Source organism: Ricinus communis, chromosome 10 (assembly GCF_019578655.1).
Source record: "Ricinus communis isolate WT05 ecotype wild-type chromosome 10, ASM1957865v1, whole genome shotgun sequence".
NCBI lineage: Eukaryota > Viridiplantae > Streptophyta > Magnoliopsida > Malpighiales > Euphorbiaceae > Ricinus > Ricinus communis.
The window spans coordinates 18,614,737-18,636,549 of record NC_063265.1 but is presented as its reverse complement, the minus strand read 5'-3'; the positions used below and the strand labels follow the sequence as shown (position 1 = coordinate 18,636,549).

Genomic DNA, 21,813 nt, shown 5'->3' with positions numbered 1-21,813 from the left:
CGCAAACCCATCCTAACATGATGGTGGATTCCTTTGAAAATGATGATAGTATACATGCTTCAATGCATCAATGAATGTATTGAGAACATAGAATGGAAGGAGTGCACTTTACCCAAGGGAATTGTATAAAGAATGCATATTCACCTGAGAACATATTTGGGCATTATTGCTATTATTATTATTATTATTATTACTACTACTGCTATTACTATTTTTGCTGGCGATCCATGCGAATATTCATATTCACCCGCCCCTCGTCTGTCTTTGTCTTTCCATATGCACAGCAGGAAACCAGCTGTTTTCCGCACTGGCATAAGGGAAAGACATCGAGCAGGAGGCAATCACTGATCCATTATCTTCTCCAATATTCTAAAACGGGCTTAAGGCACTACGTTCCTACCATTAGCAATGCATTCCCTGCCACATCAACAATACGGAATCTCTTTATTACGTTATGCTTTATCCTAACAAAATACTAACATGGCAGATAAGCTCCAGAATTAGCAGAAGCTTATTTGTAAAGAACTGTTAGCTATGTTTAATATTAACAACGTCGTAAAGAAAAACATCTGAAGGCAGGAATTCTTCCAAATATGATGAGAGTTTTACAACATCCACACACAAAATGGACAAAACAATCATAGCCAAGCAACCCCATCTTGCTTTTACCTTCCATAAAACAAAATCGAAGTTCCTAGGCAAAGGAAAAAACTAGCTAGCTGTGCTTAAATAATAATACAAGTAACTTCATCTTTCTCATACTACCTAGGGCATAAAACATAAGTTAAGTGTCAACCCTGAAGTTAGTGGTTTGAAAGAATTGACTATTTAGAAATAAAGAAATCTGTATTGAATTTCACATTAAGAATCAAGCCTCGCAAAATACAAGCACATAACAGCTAGCAGATTAAATATCTGCCAAGAAAGCAATGCTTGACAAAAATGTGACTCGAAATGAAATGAGTCCGTATAAATTGTTTATAAACACTAGGAGATGGAAAATAAGCAATGACAATAAAGCCTTGAAACCTGTAATCTGATGTTTAAATAATAAAGAAAGAAGAGAAATAAAACAAATAATAATATTAAAACAAGCTTTGCAGTACAACAAACAAGCAAAAGAATTATTATCAATAAGACTGAAAGAAATAAACATGCAACCACCCAGCAGAAGCAATGGACAATTTCCACAATGACTTCGAGATTTCTCATGCAATCAATAGATAGATCTTTAAATTTTCAGATATTCATATGCAAAATATGTCCAGCAAGTTACAAGAAACTAACCTTTTTCCCGCAGGTCATCATAAAAAAATTAAGTTAATGTTATTTTAAAGAACTTTCTTGATAATGATACATAAGATTTGTTTTCTTTTTTCCCAAAAACAGGTTACCTTATATCTACTGAACTTATCCTCAATTATTCTTGCTAATTGAAGAGCCGGAAACAGGAAAATTGTTGAAAGTCTATTAGTTGGTGACAGGTGGCTAACAGATTGGCAAAAAAAGAGCATGCTGTTTCTAGATAAATGGAAAGCTGGACTCTGTCTAGGGTGAACTGGGCTGGTCATAAACCTTGTGCCATTTTACTAATGAAGCTACGATTTCCATTAACTAAATTATTAAAATAAAAACAGGTACAATTACACAGGTTATGAGGACAAAAATTAACTAACTTGATTCATCATATTAGTTAACCAGTACACTCTTTGGAATTCGATACCCATTACCCCTTTCAATTAGCAGAGCAGTTAATCAGTAAGTTTGGTTTTTATTTCTTAACCTCTTTGAGATTCAATACTAGAACGAAAATTACTTAATCTCAAATCATCAAACCAATGTCAGTCTATGTCATCCAAACCATCACAAAGTCTAAACAATCACCCTAAACTCTTTATACTTAACACATTTATCAAAAATAGCAAATCACAGAAAGACGAGATCTGTTGTTAATCATAGCAAATCTTTTTTAAGAACTAATGATTATAAAACAGATGAACATAAAGTTGTAGAAAGATTTAAGGAAAAAGAAAAAAAAAAAAAAATTGGAAGAGAAAAATCAAAATTAAGAAAAAGGAGCTGAAGAAAGTGTTCAGGGAAAAGAAAGTTAAAGGCAAAAAGGAAGATTTACAAGAAAAAAGATGTCTCAAGGAGAAGTCGCAAGAATATTTTAAGAGAAACGAAATTTGCAATAACGTATAAGGGCAGGCGGTTCAGAATCACATAGAAAAACCCTGGAAATGGAATGTTATAGTTTAGTTAGATTCGACCAATTAGTTCCGCCATTCTCAAGCCATGTATAAACATCCAGGCAAGCAGTAGCTTTGTTTAATAGCTAGCACTTTAAATTGAATTTCAGTAGATTTATTCCTTTCAAGTATTGCTAAATGTGAAGTTCAGCTACCTTATTGTATGGGGGTAGTTATTTAGATCTGAGGGTAGCTATTGTTTTAGTGGGTGGTTTCTAGTTAGTTTCCTAACTAAGTTGAATTTATTTGATTATGTTTAATCAAGAAGGAAAGCAGAATATCAGAGAAAGGTTTGAGTTCCTAAGCCTTGCGACATTAAAGGTTGTCCCTCTTAGTGGAGCTCGATGGCTTCTCTCTCAAAAAGCCTTTAATTTTCTTTGATTTCTAGCTGAATAATCCCATAACTAGTTCTCAAAAATGGGACCATAACAGGAAGAGGTAACAAGTGAAGGACGATGAGTGCATCCAAAATTATGCAGTGCATAGAGAATAATAACATAATAAGAAGTTCAAAGAAAAGGGGGGGAAAAGAGGAAGCCATTATTATCCATCAGTTTGCATAATATATTCTCGTTCAGTTAACTAACATGATTTAAGAAGTGTAAATCTAACACCAAAAGAAATGATTGAAAAAACAAAGCCTTTTAACTTAGACCAAACAGTTCTACTAACTTCTTTTTCCAGGCTTTTTTTTTTCTTATTTAGGTCTGATATTCTGGTTTATCTTCTTTCCTTTACAGTTTCCCCACTCTTTTGCCCATTCCTGACCCTATGGCTTTGTCACGTGCTCAACTTCCATGCTTTTCATACAATAAAAAGAAAGAACTTGGTTGCTAAAGTTACATATCATTCTGAGACATTGTTTTTATTATTTGAACTTGAAAATAAAAGAAATCATAACTAAGTAATACCTTAGGGCCATATAATTATATTATCCATCTCGCCATATAACAAGTTATGCAAGAATTTAGCAATTGTTCTGTAACCATGAAATCTGAAAAGTTCTATATACAGTGGAAAGCAATTTGCCTACTTGGTCTATAAATTTAACTTTCCATACAATTCAGAGCACAAGCCCCTTATCACAGTACAATAGTATCTCAAACAACATATTGGTAGCAGTAAAGGATAGAAGTTATACAATCACCTCATGAAAGTCAACATATATGGAAGGAGGAAAATTTTGTAGAGCAAAAGAACTATAAATGAAGGCAGCACTTACATATGTGTTGGCATACCTTGAGCAACTTCCAGGATATTATTAATTATTAGACGAACCCTTCCTAGTTGAATCGCCTCCGTCTAGGTGCACGAGAATCCACAGTGTCCATGTCTGACACTCTTGAAGTATCATTTCTTCTTCTGGATGAAGAAGTCGAAAGGGAGCCCATGGAATCAATTTCCACTGCAGTGTCCACTTGAGACTCCGAGTTTATAACTGCTGCAATGCTTGAGAAAGAATCTCTATCATCAACAGGTAGGGGTGGATCCTGATTCCTCCCTGTAGGATGGTTGCGGAAATATGCCTCGATTAACCGTTCAGCAGAATTCAAAGCAGATGCATGTGAATTGTGGGTTGAAGATCTTTGAGAGTTTGATTGTGACCTACGAAGTAACAGTGAATGAATCCGCCGGGCTTGCCTCGCTGCCTCTGGGCTACTTGTGCCACTGTGTGTTAGATCCACTATGTCATCAAGAGGTGCCATAGGATTTTGCTCAGCTCGTTGTCCCCTAAGTGTCATAATTCTACTCAGCAAGGCATTAGTCCTATCTCCCATTTCACGAACACCATTAGAATCCTGCATGGGATTCAAATCTCGAGTCAAATCAAATCTGCTTCCAAGACGTCGAATCATCTCCTCCATAGGTAAACTAAAAGAACTCCTCTGAATAGTTTGCCTCCAACTCTCAACCCGCCTTGCATGTGGTCTATGGGGGATCTCAAGGCCTAAATCCTCCTCTGGCTCACGGGTATTACTTCCGCGGCCATAAATTGGGGTCACATTTTTAATGGTTACCTCACCCTTGCAAACTGGGCATTCTTTTGCATCTGAATGCACATGTAACCATCTGTACAGGCATGGCCAACAAAACAAGTGGCCGCAACAAGTAACAACAGGATCTGTAGCCAAATCCAAACAAATATTACAATCAAAGAAGCTCCCATCACCGCCACTTCCCTTCTCAACATCACCTGTCTTCTCTGACACGTCATCTTCCAAAAATCCATTGTTATTTTCACACATTTTGGGTACCTCATTTGTTCTTTCTTCAGCAGCAACACTGCCCTCACCAGCCTGTAAAGTGCTTACACTGTCAGAATTTCCTATCAATTGGTTCAATTCCACAGAAAGGGTATGTGATTCAGGAGGAAATTGATACTGCCGCCATCTCCATCGCTGTCTAGCCCTATTACTAATTCTAACAGCCTCCCTAATTCGCTCCAAAGGGTCATCAACCCAGCCATCGAAATTTACTGCTTCACTCGATATTGATCCTGATCCTACCTCAGGACCAGGACCCAGATTCAAATCAAGATTCATAGTATCAGATGTTTCCTCACCCATCACAAGTTGAACAATCACAGATCAAAACCCTACATTTTTCACAATTAAAGAAACTCAAATCAAAACTTTTACTATCTCAGGAAGGCACTGAACAAAACAAGAGAAAAAAATTTAAAAAATCTTGCTTTATCAAATATTCAAGAAACCCATATCAAATTCCCGATTCCCCAATGCAAATAATTAAACCCAAGTCACAAAATCTCGACTTTTTCACAAGCTGAAAGAACCCAACTAAATAACATACTTCATGAAAAATTTCAGAAACCCAGATAAAGAAGAATCGCAATTTCATAAAAGACCTCGAGAAATACTAAAAATACTATGATAAATAAACCCTAAATTTTAGGTCACCAAGATCGAATTTTTTAAAATTAAGGGCTATACAATGAAAGAATCCCATTAAGAAAAGATTAATAAAACAATGAGAAATAGCTTAAACTGCACAAATTAAATAGAGGAATTAGAGTTGAACCAAAGAAATACTGCAAGATATGAGGTTAATGATCAGCTTTAGACTCCTTCTTGACTCAGAGCCGAGTTATTGATGAGCTGACTCGTCATTCTTAATCTATCCTTCCAGTAGCAAGACGGAGTTAGAAAGTATGTGAATTGTAAATTGAAATTGTGAAAATTGAATCAGTCTCTCAACGAAGACAGAGAGAAAGGGAAGCGAGGGGACAAATGTTCTGTGCAATTGAGTTTAGATGGGACTGCCAATTTTGAGATTTGATCGTTACGATCTAACGGACAATATTAATTGGGTCGACTGCCTGTGGGCCCAAATTTTATGATCGCGGGTAGAAATTGTGGAATGAAAAGTCTGTGATTGCGGTGGTAAATCAGACGTCCAGATTGATAATGTGTCTGATTAATCTGATGATGAAGGTGTTTGGTATTCCATTTTCATTTCTTCGTGTAACCATGGAATCAATTAGAATGAATTCAGAATTCCATTTCTAGTTCTTGCGATAAATAAAGCTGAGGATCACGTTTGGACAAAAAAAAGAAGCTGAGGGTCACGTCGGTCTGGAACTGCCTAAGGGCCTGAACCGGCTCAGAACCTGTCCTAAACTAGAGGTTGAATTTTGAACCGGTCCCATTCACGGTTAAAGATCAGACGGTTCATAGCTGATTTATGGTTCAAGTTAATTACAGTTATGGTTTCATTTTGATTCAATTCCGATTTGAAAAATGAAAAATAATTAAAATTTTAAATAAAAGATACTGAAAAAACTATAAATTCTTCTAAAAGAACTAAATTCAGCACTCTTTAATTCGTTTATTTTGTATATTCTATAACATTTGTTGTAATATTTTATAAATACATTTGCAGCCTAACTCAATCGGTAAATACAATTGTTTTTGGAAATATGCGAGGCTTCTAGTTTGAGTTTTCTCCTTTATATAACGAGTATAAAGTTATAACTGTTTTCAGCTAGTTGAACTTTTTATAAATAAAAAAAATATTTTATAATTTTTATTTAGTTTATTTGTTGGTGCTAAATTAAAATTTAATTTTATAAATTAATAATTTTATTTACTTTTTTCTTAAGGTTGAACTGATTAGACCGATGGTTCCAACTTAAAGGTGATTTAATTTCATAGATGATGTTAAACCTCAACTGCGCTTACCCCTTAAAAGTCCCAAGCTAGACTGTTAATCAAGAGCAAAAATTGAGTTTGACCGGTGCAGTTCCAATCGATTTATGATCAAAATTGGTTTTGGCCGGTCTTGAATTAAAATAATTAGAAAAATTTACAATAAATTTTAGATGTATGGAAAGTAATTCAATTTTAAATACATCAAAAGTAATTCAAATAATATCAGCATAAATTTCATAGTTTTTTTTACTCAAACTGAAATAATTAAAAACATTTACAAATAGATTACATCCAACTAAAAATAATATATAATATATACATTAAAAGCCCTTGGAAGAATTTGTGGAAATCATCCGTAATCTAGTTGTATTATATGTTAAAATAAATTATATTATCCATTAAGGATCATAATGTCTTTGACTTTTCTTCAAAGTGTGACCACAAGCTAACAACTCTGAGCCTAGCCTGCAGTTTATAAGCACTTCAACATAACAGCCTCAACTTTTTCTATTTTTTTCTTCTTTTAATGCTAATACTCCCCCACTTGGGTTACAGACTCACGCTACTGAGCGGCAAGAACTCCTGAAAATAGAAAAAGACTAAAATAAAAATTAACTACTATTGACCTTTTGTCATGATTTTCCAAGAACTAACTTCCATTGACCTTCTTACAGTCTGCTCTTATCTCTCCATTGCTTCCTGTTAAAGGACTAATGTTTCCCATATTAATCATAGACTGCACAAAACTCTGGAAGAAGGCAGTCTGGTTACCAGCAAAGCTGTTAACAATAGATACAGTGGCAGCACCGGTTGTCGAAAATAATTCCTGGTCTGATTGGAGAAGGCCCTGATTACTCTGCAAGTTGGTGAAGTAATTATTGTCAAAAGTATCTGGAGTTGTGGGGTCAAGATTGACGAGAGCAGCTGTATTCCCATTCTGTGGACATATTTGTTGCAGAGTGGCTAAGTATGTTGTGTTCAATGTTGGGTCAGGATTTCCAGTGTTGCTGAAATTGAATAGCCTGTTGTTAAAGGTTCGACATTGAGCACGTCCAAATGTATGTGCACCTGTAAATTTCAGATATAAAAAGTTAGATATTCGAGACCGTGAATTCCCTGATTCAAATCATAGTTGAAACTGAATTAAGCCCAAAAACAAAAACTTTGTGATTACCTGATAATGCGACGAGATCATTGGTGTTTAGACCCACAGCAGTGAACTTGGAAGTAATGTTGTTTAGTCCTTCAAAAGGAGAAGGAATAGATGTATTTGCTCCAGCTTGATTTGCTGTTAGACTGTCTCTTCTTCCCAATAACACATTCCAGGATGGTCCTCCTGACTGCAATGCAATCATAACCCATATCTTATATTGATCATCCAAATACGCAGTTTTCGCAAAAGAAAATCCTGTTAATTAACAATTACTAATTACCAACGAAACAGAAGCTTCTGCGGAGAGAGCAAGAATGTCAGCACAGGAAACTACACCGGGGCAAGAACTTTCCGCAGCAGTTTTTATATTGTCAACGACACCAAAACCACGAGTGGAGTTAACGTTAGGACCAGCTAATTTCTCACTCTGTATGCTTGAAGTGCTGTCTAGCAAAATAGACGCATCACAACCCTGGAAAATCAAGAAACAAAATTCAACACTATATAACATAATACAAATTCTGGGAATACTCTTTGGAGGAAATTGAATTAGGAGATGCGGATCTATACATCAACGAAGCAATCATGAAAATGGAGGCGAATGAGGCTAGCGCCAATCCGGGAATCAGACTGAAAGGCCTGTTGAACAGCATTAGTGACAATGGATGTAATATTTGGGCAGGTAGAAGCATAGAATGTAGTACTTAGTTGAGCTTCAGATTGGTTCAGAACTAGAGCTGCAATAATAATTGACAGTAACAAGGAAGTAGCAGTAGCAGTAGCTTTAGAAGAAGCAGACATCGTTGCTTTTTTTCTTTTTCAACAGAATCAAATTCTGAATTAGTTGCTAATGTGATGAGTTCATATATATCCTTGGCAGACAACATATGTATAGGCAACTGTCAGAGTCATTAAACGTAAATTATGGAAAGCAAAGTCTATGATTCAGTAATAATTAGCCTATGCTTTAAGCAACGCTAGTAAGCAACATGATTAATTTGATATTAAGATTCTTGACTATTTCCTTTACACTGTCTCTTCAATATCTCTTTTATATAGTTAAAGCAAGATTCTTATACAGTATTGGGTGCAAAATGTCAAAGAAAAAGAAATAAAAAGACAATATGGACAATCAAGATCACATAATTTCCAAAGTAGTTGAGTAAAAAAAAAGTAAAGAGAGTCGGTAGCCAGTGAGGAAGCACTAGATGTAAAATATATGGCCAAGGCATGCCTGCAATTATATATGTTATTAGGACAGGATCCTTCTTTTCATTTTTATAATCTTAACGAAACAAATTGCAGGGCATGCCTTAGTTGATCACCGTGAGTAAGTTCATAAGGCAAATTGATACTCAACCTTAATGAAACACGAGCGCAAGAGTTAAAAACCCAGTTACAAAAAAAGTAAAAAAAAAAAAAAGAAAAAGAAAAAGCTAAAAAAAGTTGCATTTTGGAGGGAGATGACCAGAGGTAAAAGAATCTCAGTAGAAGAAGAAAATTCAGACCCACCTTGCCATGGCATAATTGGTTTTGTTCTCCGCAAGAAAGACAGTTTTCTTTTCCAAGTTGGCACTGTCTGGTTGGACTTGTTTCAAATTAAGATACCAAATTATATTACAAGAGGATGAAAAATTCTTAGGTAAAATTGTGTAGGGCGTTATAAATAGATACATGTAATAAATAACGCAATAGATGAAATTTATATAAATTTAATATTATTTTTTCTAAAACATTTCTTATTCTATTATACACAATTTTTTTAATCTAATATCTAGAATATTTTTTCTAATCCAGAGCTCGAAAAATATAATTTTTAGGGCGAGTAAAATGCTATCTCAAAAGTGTCGTTGGAGGTGCATATCAAATTAATTATAACAAACATTAATTTTTTTATAAGTTCCTTAGTTTCAGTGTCCAAGCTATGCAAGTAATCCTTATTATGATGATATAATTTCAATTTAATTGATCAAGCTTTGATTTTATTGGTGAAATTCTGAGAAGAACATGAGCATAAATTTAACATAACCAACATAAAAGTCTATATATCAACTATAGGTTAAGTTCTCTATTGACGAATAAATGACTTTTACAAAATTTTAAAAGATTTATTTACTTTTACACTTATTTCTTGAGTGGGCGTTTGAAATGAGTGAATTGCTGGTAATAATTCTACCAAATATAAAACAATAAGTTGGGACTATCTCTGTCATGGTGACAATTTTGAGGATGAGTAGGAATTAAAGCTGCTCCCTCCAAATTCGTAGGATTAGTAAAGTAGCTCCGGCGGCGGCATGCATGGTTTGGTCGATAAAGGAACGGAGGTAGGTACTACTTACAGGTAATATTTTATTTTATTTTATAAAAAAGGAAAAGAACACCGCAATCAGAGGGATCTTTGGAAATTTCTGTATGTTCACCCATGCATCCCTATTTACGCAAATGCAATTGCTTAAAGATAAAATCTAATGTAACAATTAGCAGCATTAATTTTAAAATTCTCTAATATTAAATATTATAATAAAAATTTAGAAATAAAATACAGCGATATTAATTATTGTAACTGTATTAAAATAAAACTTTTATTTTGCAGTAAGATAACATTATCATCATATATTATTTTATTTTTATGTCAATAATAAATTATTATTGCTGACATAATACTTGTAATTTAATAAAATAAAATGTTTACATTATTTTTAAATTTTATTTTAAATTATTGCCAATGATAGGCCTATCATTGACAATATTTATTCTCAAAAAGAAATAAATAAATTATTTGAAAACCTCTGAAATACCATGCAAACCTTGCTTAGTAATTCTTAAACAATGGGGTTTCAGGCTCAGCCAAGCTTGCAACCACGTGATGAATGTGATTGAATATTTTAAGCTGACGGCTATTAAGATTATGCACACATTGCGTTACGCATGTGCATAAAATAATAAATTATAATCTATATTTTCATATGAAAGTGAGTTTATTTTGGATAAGAATAATAGTTAACGCCCATAATTTCTTGACTCATAAAATAATGAATAGAATTAGGAAGTAAACTAGCCGATATATACGTTGAAGTATAATTTAGTTAATGATAATTCATAATCTCATAATTCATTTAAAATTTATATAAAACTTGATAACATCTGATTTATTTTAACCAATTTTAAGAATTTAATAAGAGAGAATTCTAAATAAATTTTTATTTATTTTTTTTGATTAAATCTTCTTTTTGTGGTTTTTATAAAATATGACTATAAGAGGATTATTGGTACGCGAAAAAAGCTATAGTAATGGAGCTATATAAATTACTTTATTCGATGATGCATTAGAAGTGGTCCTTGTCACCAATAATAGAAAGATCATGGCTCGCCGCTTGGGCATATTTTATCGATTATTACTCTTAAAAAAGAAAAAAAAATCAAATAGCTTTCTCAACTCGATTATGCTGGAAACAATCTCTGGTCTTGGTGGATTTGACTATTAATCTGGTAATAATCTTCATTTGCAAAGACACCGACTATTCTCCTCTTCTTCTGCGGCGTGTCGTTCAATGTCTCCGACTCTGTACTGTAAGAGAGAAGAAATCAGGGATATATTATAGTAATTTTTAGCATGAAGATTAATAAAGTGCATGAAGATTTGTAATATATTTTTATTATACTTAAAATAAAGAGAGAAATTACTTCTCAATTATCTTATATTAAAAAATAAAAAAAATATCTCAAAATTTCACTTTATGAAATTATTTTTTAAAATAAAAAATTTAACATATGTAGATAATGCGTTGGAAATACTATTACGGTAGAAGATGAACATATTATCATTATTATTACTATTTTACTTTCTATCCAAACAAGACTCGGGACAACATATAATTTCTCCTTTTTTGTCTTCTTTCCTCTTCAATCTATTCACAAACATAGTATTGTAGATAAATTAGTATGGATCTTGTAAGAAGAAAACCGAATGTCACTTATGACTTATGGGTAGCCCAAGTGTTCTGGGCCTCAAAGTCGGCCCGCTTGTTCAAAAAATATGAGTAGACTTCATGTTCTAATAGAAATATGCATTGGGTTGATTGGAGGCCATCAAGTTGTGTAGCTAAAGATATACTTATATAGAATCACAGATTTTTATGAGTTCATATCAAAATGAATAGTAATTTCCAATACATGCTAAAAGAAGAAAAAAGAATCCAATGCAAATTATTTGAACTGGGTTTAATATATATATATACAAAATAAGTGAACAGACAAATTAGAAAAGTACATGCTATTGATAATATAAAAAATATATAACTCTTGTATTAAGTAAGTTCGTAATCTCAGAATCTCATCTTTGACCATAAAATCAAATAATTGATTTACTCATACCAGATTTAATAAAATCTTTTGACAATTTCAATTTGAATAAACTCAAATGTAACTCAAACTTGAAGTTGGTATTCAAATTTCTTAAATTGAGAATTATAAATTATAGTATTAAATTCAGACCTATAAACCCACTTGAATAACTTCGTCATTCAATTGAATGGTCAATTTCATTTGCAATATGTTTGAGTTAGTATAGCATGACGAACTAAGCACGGTTGGTTAATTCAATTATGCTCATAAAATTTAAAATCGACTGTTCCATTTTATATTCTTTATCTTTTTAATTAAAAGAAGAAAAAACTATTCGATAAATTATGAGTCTCGTTAACTAAAAATCTAACTCTTTAACCACGGTTTTTTGTTAACTTAATTTTTTACTTTTATTAACCTATAAAATTCTTAAAACTACCTATAAAAGATTTTAATTTTAAAAGTTATATAGAACATAAATATTGCAAAATATTTTTAAAAGATTTAATAAAATAATATAAAAAGTATATTCATCTAAATTATATATAAAAAATAATAAAAATTTAAATAAAATTTATTAAAAAATCAAAATTTATAAAATTAAAATCAAAATTAATACGTAAAAATTATTAAAAAATTACAGTAACTATAGCATTCTAAAATTTATCATTAATTTAATAACAAATATATAATCAATCGATTCGGTCAATCCTCGGTTTCTCAAAAGAAAAATTAAAAACTGATTGATTAACTAAATTTCTTTGAAAATTAAAAAACTAAAATTAAAAAATTTATTAGATTGATCAAATTTTTTTTCTGAGGCCGGCAATTTGATGCAAGAATGGGTAATAAAAAGGAGAGAATCTGGGTCGTCGCTAAGAGGGGTGTGCTGTGTAGGCAAACGGGACCCATCTTCCTCCCTTCTTAAAAGTATAAACCATATAAAACTACCCACTCACTCCCTTCAATTTTGTGCTCTCAATCTCTTTCTCTCTCTTCCATCCTGGCAATCCTCGTCACTGCCCTGTCTCCCTCTCCAATCTCCTATTCCTTTCTCTCTCTCTTACCGGTTACCTATTCAACCGGTCTTCCACACGTGCTCCTCCTGCTCTGTGTCTCTGCACGTGAGATAGAGAGCTCAAACTTAACCCCATACGTACAGAAAAATATTTGCTATTCTTTCAGTGTGTTTTTTTTTCAGACACTAATATTAAGTCTTTATGTCCGGAACATGTTATACGATTTAATTATGTATTAAATAATTACTAATTTAGAACATAAATGGTATATATTGACATTAAATAAGAAGTTCTTACACGTATATATTTATAAGAATTATTTATTTATTTAAGTGTATTGTACTAAATGGAGTAACAATATATACTGAATATTTTATATTTAATCAATGAAGAAAAGTAACTAACTAATAGTATATATATTATATATATATCCAGTGGTTGGAAAATTTGCCAAAAATAATAATACTATTCCCCAATTCCCCACCATTCTGAGGTGCAACGAATAAAAGTTAGAGAGAGAAAGTGAAGCAAATATACAACGAGCCAGAGAGAAGGTGAAGAGAGACTGTTATTAAAGCATAAAATTTTTCTTGGTCTTAGCTGTTGCTGCTGCTGTTGTTCTTGTTCTTGTAGCAGTAGTAGTATTTTTCATGGATTTTGCACTCTTTCTCTCTCTTTATTTCTCTTGCTTCCTCTCTATCTATCAAATCTGAACTTTCAAAAGATCACTTCTGCTTCTGTGATTTTTTTGGGGCTTTTGCTCTCTATCAAATCTTTTTCTTGCACTGATGAGGATCAGGAAAAGAAAGGTTCCATTTCCTCTTTCTTCTCTTTCACCAGTCCCTCTTTCAGATCTCCAATTAACCGGGTCTCCCATGGAGCAACTTCAAGTACTACATCATAATTTCTCGCAAGACGATGATAAAGCTTCTTTCTTTGGTTCTGATCAACATAATCACCCGATCGGAGGTCAAGATTCCTCTGATGGATGCTGGAAGCAAGGAGAAGAGAAGGTGAGCAGTGATTAATACTTTTGGTTGGTGAAAAAATAAAAAGAAAAACCCAACTACTATATATTACCCTTTTATCATTTCTTGGTTAAATTTGTGTGGTGGGTATGGTTATCATATGAGTGCACTCTGGTTCAATGTGACCTAAACGGGCATTTTCTTGGATCTACTTTTATATCTAATCTTGCACCAACCCAAGTTACATTATGATCTTGTGGATCCTCTATTTTTTATTGTAGGTTATGTTGCAACAAGTAGAGCAAGAGAAAGGGGCAGAAGGAGAGAAGAGTAATGATACAAGGTAAGAAAGAAAGCATAAAGTTACATCCATTGTTCTTCCCTTCTTTCTTGAAATATTATTGTAGTGAAAAATAAAGGTGAAAAGAAAGGAGACCCATAAAATCTAATTTTACCAATAAAAGAGAAAAAAATAAAAACTACTGTTAGTGGGAATACTGTTCAGGTGTTTTTATATGAACTTTGGCTAGCCACCATACCTTCCTATCTAATCTAATCTATCTGTTTTTCTCTATTTTTGTTAGCTAACCAATACATATATGTCCATGGGTGCACGTTAGCATGGGGACGCTGGTCCCCATCTTCAATATTGCATATATACATCTCAGCTAGCTCACTATTTTTTTGCTGGTTAATTTTATTTACTTGGCTCGATATCTTTTTATTATCGCTATAAATGTTGTTCTGGATCTTCTGGATTTGGTTTGCTTTTAGGCGAGGAGGCTTCTTCTTGGGTGCAAAAACACCAACTGCGGTTTTTCAAGAATCAACTTCTTTTCGTCCAGGTAAAGATTATATGTTCAAGAAATACTTCAAAAATGCCACAAGAATCACTACCATGAATTTGAGTCATATATCTTGTTGCACCTGTTGTTTGTTTGTGTTTCTTGCACGCAGCTGATGGGAGATGGGGTGAGGAAGAGAGAGCATTTCCATTCAAAAAGAGAAGAGGGAGCTTTGGAAGGAGATCAAAGGAAGAAACTATATTAATGGAGAAAGATAAGAAAATGAAAAACAAAATGAAGACGGAGATGAACAAGAAATGCATGCAGCGAAATGGGAATGAAGAAGAAGATGGAGATAGTAAGGAAAGTAAAGAAAGTGTTGATAGAAGTAGCTCCAACACAAAAAAAAGGGTTAGAGGTGGTGCACTTATGGAAGGATCGCGGTGCAGTCGGGTCAACGGAAGAGGATGGAGATGTTGCCAACAAACCCTCGTGGGCTACTCTCTTTGCGAACATCACCTGGGAAAAGGAAGGCTTAGAAGCATGACTAGTGTTCGAAACCGATCCGTGGCTAGCACTGCACTAAAAAAGGGTGAATCCGAGCCATTATCCACTTCTTCATTGTCAATAGTCGAAGAAGAAAGAAAGAAAACAGCAACATTAGATGATAAAGTTGGAAGTGTATATATAAATGAAGAAGAGAAGAAGCCATTGTTTATTGCAAAGAAAAAGCAGAAGCTTGGTACGGTGAAGGCTCGGTCGATAAGTAGCTTGCTGGGGCAAGGAAATAATGCAATTGAGCAAGTGGCAGAAAATGACGAGTAGGGCTGCAGAGCGAACCGGCAGGAAGACAGAAAAGAGGGTCATTGCATGTTGTGGTGTGAATGTTCGGATTCGAGGTTATCTTAAAAGTGCTTATAAGTGTAACTGTTGTAACTTGTAAGCTCATTTCTGTTTCGAGATTCTTAATATCAAGTGCAGAAGATGCATGGTTTATATATATATATATATATATATATATATATATATATATATATATATATTTTTATATATATATCTATGTATGTATGTATGTATGTATTCTTCCTGACTGATTTCTGGTTTTGATAGCAATATTACAGAAAGGATTACCTGCCAAGTTTATTTTTAGTTTCAGTCTGATTATTTCTCTGGCCAAAGAATAAGTAGAATTTGCATTAGTAGAGGTTAACATCGAAATTGAAGTTCTGAGTAACTCAAAACTCAAAACCCAATTATGCCTTAATTTCAAAATATTTGTTCTCTCAAAATTATTTGAAAAAGAAACGTGAAATTCATGTTAAGAAAAAAAGATTTTCATTAGCTGCAATGAGTATATTAAACCTTAGGATCTGGATGAAATTACAAGCACAAAGTAATAATAAATATTTAAAATTTTTGTCACTATTATATTGTTTAAATATAAAACACTGATATGTAATCTACCGAAAATAATTAATTTTGTTTAAAGAAAGAGTTACATTCTAAAGATCATATAAAAATAAAATTCTTCAAGTTTCGACTTAGCTATGAAGCTCACAAAATTACAGGGTTACCTGCCAAGTTTAATTTTAGTTTTAGTCTGATTATCTCTCTGGCCAAAAAATAAAGGAAATTACATAGGTTAACATCGAAATTCAAATTCTGTGCAACTCAAAACACAAAATGCAATTATCCCTTAATTTCAAAATACTTGTTCTCTCAAAATCGTTCAAACGAAAATGGAAATGAAAGGCTTAACATGAGGTTAAGGGGAGGCAAAGAAAACATTACTTAGCCTTTACGTGAATGATAATCATAGATTAGTCATAAAATTTAAATTTATAACATATATTATTCTTTTATGAGAAATCTTATGATTACTTTATTTTAAAACAAAATATCCATACTTTATTTAAACAATCAATAAGATTGTGATAAGTAATTTATTTTATGTAGTTAAAATATTTTAATTTTTATTATCGGTTATTGATTACAATGGGGTTTGCTAAAGTAATATAAGATAGTTTTAATAAATTTTATAAAAAATTAATATAAATTATGAAAAAATAGAGAATATTGTATGTTTTGTAATCTAGCAATAAATCTCGCAATTATGAAAATATTTGGTATTTTTCATAAATTTATAATTTTTTTAAATTATCAAATTTTGTAAAAATAATTATTTTTTCATAATATCATTCATTTTTTGCAAGAAGTAACACTTACGAAAAGTTAGTATTTTATGAAAAAATATGTTATTTTTTGTATTTAGCAATAAATCTTGCGCTTACAAAAAATTTATTATTCTTTAAATATTTACCAATTTTTTTATATATCATTAAATTTAAAAAATATAATCATTTATTTTCGTAAATAGTAACATTTACGAAAAGTTAGTATAATTTTCTGAAAGATATAAAGAGAATTTTTTTTTATAATTTAGGAATAAATTTTGCGATTACGAAAAATTTAATTTTTTTATAAATTTATCAATTTATTTTTAGAACATTAATTTTAGAAAAATAATTATTTTTCAATATCATTCATTTCTTGCAATTAGTAAGTAACACTCCAAAAAAAATAAGTATAATTTGAGAAAAAATAAGAAGAGAATTGTCAATTTCTATAATTTAGCAATAAATTTCATAATTATGAAAATATTTAAGAATTTTTGTAAATTTTTCAATTATTTTTATAAATCATTAAATTTATTAATATCATTCATTTCTACTCAAGTAGTAATGCTTATGAAAAATTATTGTAATTTATAAAAAATATGAAAATAATTGTCATATTTTATAATTTAATAATAAATTTCACGATTACGTAATATTTTTCATAAACTTACTTTTTCTTTAGAAATTATTAAATTTTATAAAGATAATCATATTTTTATAGTATCATTTATTTTTTCATAAATGATTCAGTAAAGATAAAATCATAAAAAAGTTGAATAGATTATTAATTATATTTATATATATAATTGATAAGATTAAATATAATAATATATTTATCTTATTTTTATTTTTAATAAAATTATCATAGAAATAATTATCTTTTATTGTCCAAGTATAAAACATTCATCTAACAACTAAATGTAATATCTCGAAAATAGTGTAAGAACATTTCTTTTCTTTTCTTTAATAAAAAGAGTTGCATTCTAAAAATTATATAAGAATTAAAACTTTCAAGTTTCACCCTATCCATGGAACTCACAAAATAATATTTTTGCATTAGTAAGGTAAACACATAATGTGAAACTGCTCTTCCTCTCTAATCTTCTAATTAATTAGTTTGGAGTTCCTTAACATGCCAAAAGAAGAGCATAAAAAGAATAATTTAAAAAGAAAAAGAGGCTGGATTGCTATACATAATGAAATTGGGGATTAAATGCATGCCATAATAAAATTCAAAGATTGATGGTACGTATATAATACAAAAACATTATTATTATATGGTGTAACTAAAATAAATAGATTCTGATTTGGCCGCTTAAGAAACGGTGGTAGGACTATTTATACGTACTGAGGAATTGGTCATTTCACATGCAAGTGTTTCATTTTTCTGATCTCAGAAAGAAAAGAAAGAAGAATTATAGAATATATATATATATATATATATATATTTTTTTTTTTCCTTTTTCCAACTTTTAACTGCAAAAAGGTCCTTCCATAAAACTGGAAGCACGTACTTGGCTCACTGGCAGTTGCATATATACTTTGGACAATGAGGTGGCTTCTCACTGCCTTTGGTGTGGCAAAAGGATGGGAAACACATACATTTTTTTAAGCAGATCTTGCAGGCATTACTTTTTAATTTGATATTAGTTTTTTATATTTTAAAAGAAAATAATTGGTGTAATAACTAGTTACTAAATACTACACTAATTAATAATAAAAATTATAGTAATTATAATTATACATATAATGAGATGTTAGATTTATAAAACTGACGAAATTAAATATTATTAGATTATATTTATATATATATTTTTTATTTTTGGAAATCAACGTATCTTATTTATTTGGTGATGATTTGAAAATCAGTTGGTTAATTTTTTTTGGGTTAGTTTAATTATTTTAGAGTACCATCGATATTATTTTTACAGATTTATTATTTTAAAAATTTTAATATAATTATATATTTTAAAGTTGGAATTCCACATTTTAATTAAATTAAGATAAATTCTTAAATTAGATAGTCTTATCATCTTGAAATATTAAACTAATTAAGTCACACGCAAAGGGCGCTGGAGGTTGGCGTGAATGCGAAATGGGCTATACATCAAAGCCCAAAATGCATTTAGGAAAGATATAAAAAATTATTATATTATTTTATTTTGTATCAAATCTACAGTACTTTTTTATTGTATTTTTTATTTTACCGTGTTATCTACTACCCTGCTCCTTGGCTGCCTACAGCTCTAGCCGATCGTTGTAATAGCTTGCTTTTTGGGCGACTCTTTCAATCTAAATGGGTTTAGCAGTTGGGGCTTACGGTTCTAAATATAAAATTTTAAATTTGAAATCACACCATAAAAGAAAAAAATATATTAAATAAATGAATGACGCAGGAACAATTTAAGTTAATCGGAATGAGAAGACAATTTTATTTTATTTTTTTGTTCTTGAATGGGAAAATTCAGTTTATAATGCGATACAACTCATGCATGAAATAAATCAGCCAGTGACCATCAAAGGAAAAAGAAAAAAGAAAGAAAGGGAAAAGAGGTGAGCAACTACAGTGAGTTTTACTGTTACCAAATTCCAAATAAGATCGATGGCCGGCTAAGAAGATAGATGGGAGGCTGCCTGCCCATCTTTTTGTGGTACCGTAATTTCAGCCACATACACTTGAATAATCAAAAGCCTCAAAAGTTTTCCCAATCTTAATTATGTTTCAATTGATGCCTGGACGCATTGACCATTCATTCATTATTTATTTATTTGCTTTGCACAATTCCATCTTTTGATGCAATAAAGCTAACCTTTTGATTTTGGATTTCTACTTTTAAATTTATTCAATTTGGCCGTTTAATTTATATATAAAGACCAAATAATAAAACCCTTTTCATTTCTGTCTTTCTTTTGGGTTGATAAAGAAAAGCCTGATATCTACCCACAAATCTAAATGCATGAATTGACTAATAAAAATAATCAATCAATCAACTTATTACATAAACAATGGCTCAGCTTCCAGAAGATCAATATGCAGTTCTGTTTATAGTGAAGAATCTCCTGTAAAAGAAGAAATGATTGTACTGAAATGGTAACAACACTCAGTACACTCACTGCAAAAGAGCAACAGCCCCACACAGTTTACACTTGCTATTCTCATTCGCACATGCACCGACCAGGAAGCCTCGAAACTGTGCTGTATATATGCTAACTATGTATTAGGAAGTAGAAATCTGAGATCCTCTTAGGTAATTGTAAATTATTTCCATGTATGAAATCCCTTTGCTTACAGAAATAGAAAGAGCTTCGCGTGGTGGTACCTTTTGCAGCCGAGTCAACACAGTTTACCAAGTCCTCCAACTCATTGACTCAGTAATGGCCCATTGCTTTCAGCTTGGAATGTTCTTCGTTTCAACAAACCATAGTATAAACCAATTCTATGTGTGTGACAATTGCCATTCTTACATCATCAGTTAACTCCGAGTCTTTCTACTCCCGCCCTACAGGTGTTAGAAGTTGGCCATCACATACTATTTTCAGGGATTAACAATCTATATCAATCGCTGGCCTGCAACCAGGAATCAGATCCTCCTTTAGAGCCTTAAAATATACATAGAACCTCCTAAATTCATTGGCCCCAGGCTCTGGATGCAGTTTAACCGTTGAACCAGAATTAGAGGCCCTAATAATCTCTTCAGCATAGTCATATAACTGAGTGTATTGTTGGATGTAATTTCATGCTAGTTCAGTTAACACTACTTTCTTAGCCCTCTTGAGCATTGAATACCCAATCTAAAATTTTAGCTCATTCTCTTCCTTTTCTTTTAAATCTGTGATTTTAGTTGTGAGTTTTTCTTTTATGTAGTTGATCCTTTAAACAAAAAAGTAGCCAAAAATTTTGTAGGTAACATGCATTTGAACTATTTTAATCACTTGTATTTGGGGTTCTATGTCTTGATTTTAAAGTCGCTAGTAGACTTTTCCCTGCTAGCAAAATAAAGCCAAGGACAATTTTATAATAAGTGCAAAACAGCCTTAACCCTTCCACTTTTATTCCTTTTGAATGCCACCTCAACACCCCTTGCTATTGTATGTTTGGTACATTTAAATTCTTCTGCATTTTTTAATTGATGACATTTGCTGCCACGGTTTTTGTGACAATAAACAGTATCCTCACAATAAAAAAAGTATATTTTTTAATAGAAAAAATAATAAAAATACTTATACTTTTTTATTTTTATCAAGTTTACGGTGTTAATTGTTTTTATTGTGTTAAAATATAAAAAACACGATACTTTAGTTTTTCTCTCGGAATTACGGTTTTAATTATTTTTATTTATCACACTTTATTTTTGAAAAAAAAAGTTAAAAAAATATTGTTTGAAAAAAAATATTTATATAGTAAAAAAGATATTTTTAAATATTTCTAAAAAATTTTCTTTTAATAGAGAGATAGATTCCATATGAGTTCCACTTCACATGCGTATAAAGAAAAGCCTAATATCATAAAATTAATTTTTAGTTGTTCCGCTACCCTACTATTGAAGTAGCGGCCACATACATGTATCAGCTTCCTTTTTCTAAGACCATGTCTCATTGTTGAATTTCCTTGAACATTATCCTTTTCCTTAAAACCACAATGTCTTTGGTGATTGATTGTTACATCAAAATCACCTTTGATATATGGCTGAATTGGTGGAGACTAAGGAAGAGAATTACTAACTAAAAACCGAAGAACTTGGAAGATTATCCTGTTGAATAACTTGTCAAAAAGTAACCATGGACAACAATTGATTAGCTTTCAAAATAACTTCACCGGGCTCCTAAAACTCATGGTTGAAAACTTCCTAGCTTTCCAAATCAACCACAAAATGCAAGAAACAAAAATGGCAGCCTCATGCACCATGGGGCTACCGCCAATGCACACACCATCCATAAGAGACATCCAA

General features: G+C 31.6%; 3 protein-coding genes across 4 annotated transcripts; 1 reads left to right on the top strand and 2 right to left on the bottom strand.

Annotated features, from left to right (window-relative positions):
• Positions 1-3,231: 3,231 nt before the first annotated feature.
• LOC8267085 lies at positions 3,232-5,752 on the bottom strand. Of its 2 annotated transcripts, none has more exons than XM_015726322.3 (2): positions 5,300-5,752; positions 3,232-4,845 (listed from the first exon to the last, which is right to left on the bottom strand). In XM_015726322.3, the coding sequence occupies exon 2, from the start codon at positions 4,814-4,816 to the stop codon at positions 3,533-3,535; it is 1,284 nt and encodes a 427-aa protein (XP_015581808.2). In that variant the 5' UTR covers positions 4,817-4,845; positions 5,300-5,752; the 3' UTR covers positions 3,232-3,532. The 2 variants fall into 2 exon arrangements, with proteins under 2 accessions (XP_015581808.2, XP_002530725.2); XM_002530679.4 differs by having other exon boundaries at positions 5,289-5,751.
• Positions 5,753-6,714: 962 nt separating this feature from the next.
• Positions 6,715-9,139, bottom strand: LOC8267084 (peroxidase A2). The gene is made up of 4 exons (XM_002530678.4): positions 8,142-9,139; positions 7,852-8,043; positions 7,593-7,758; positions 6,715-7,486 (listed from the first exon to the last, which is right to left on the bottom strand). The coding sequence occupies exons 1-4, from the start codon at positions 8,370-8,372 to the stop codon at positions 7,068-7,070; spliced, it is 1,008 nt and encodes a 335-aa protein (XP_002530724.1). The 5' UTR covers positions 8,373-9,139; the 3' UTR covers positions 6,715-7,067.
• Positions 9,140-13,396: 4,257 nt separating this feature from the next.
• LOC8267083 lies at positions 13,397-15,836 on the top strand. The gene is made up of 4 exons (XM_002530677.4): positions 13,397-13,947; positions 14,184-14,245; positions 14,677-14,747; positions 14,860-15,836. The coding sequence occupies exons 1-4, from the start codon at positions 13,723-13,725 to the stop codon at positions 15,510-15,512; spliced, it is 1,011 nt and encodes a 336-aa protein (XP_002530723.2). The 5' UTR covers positions 13,397-13,722; the 3' UTR covers positions 15,513-15,836.
• Positions 15,837-21,813: the final 5,977 nt, after the last annotated feature.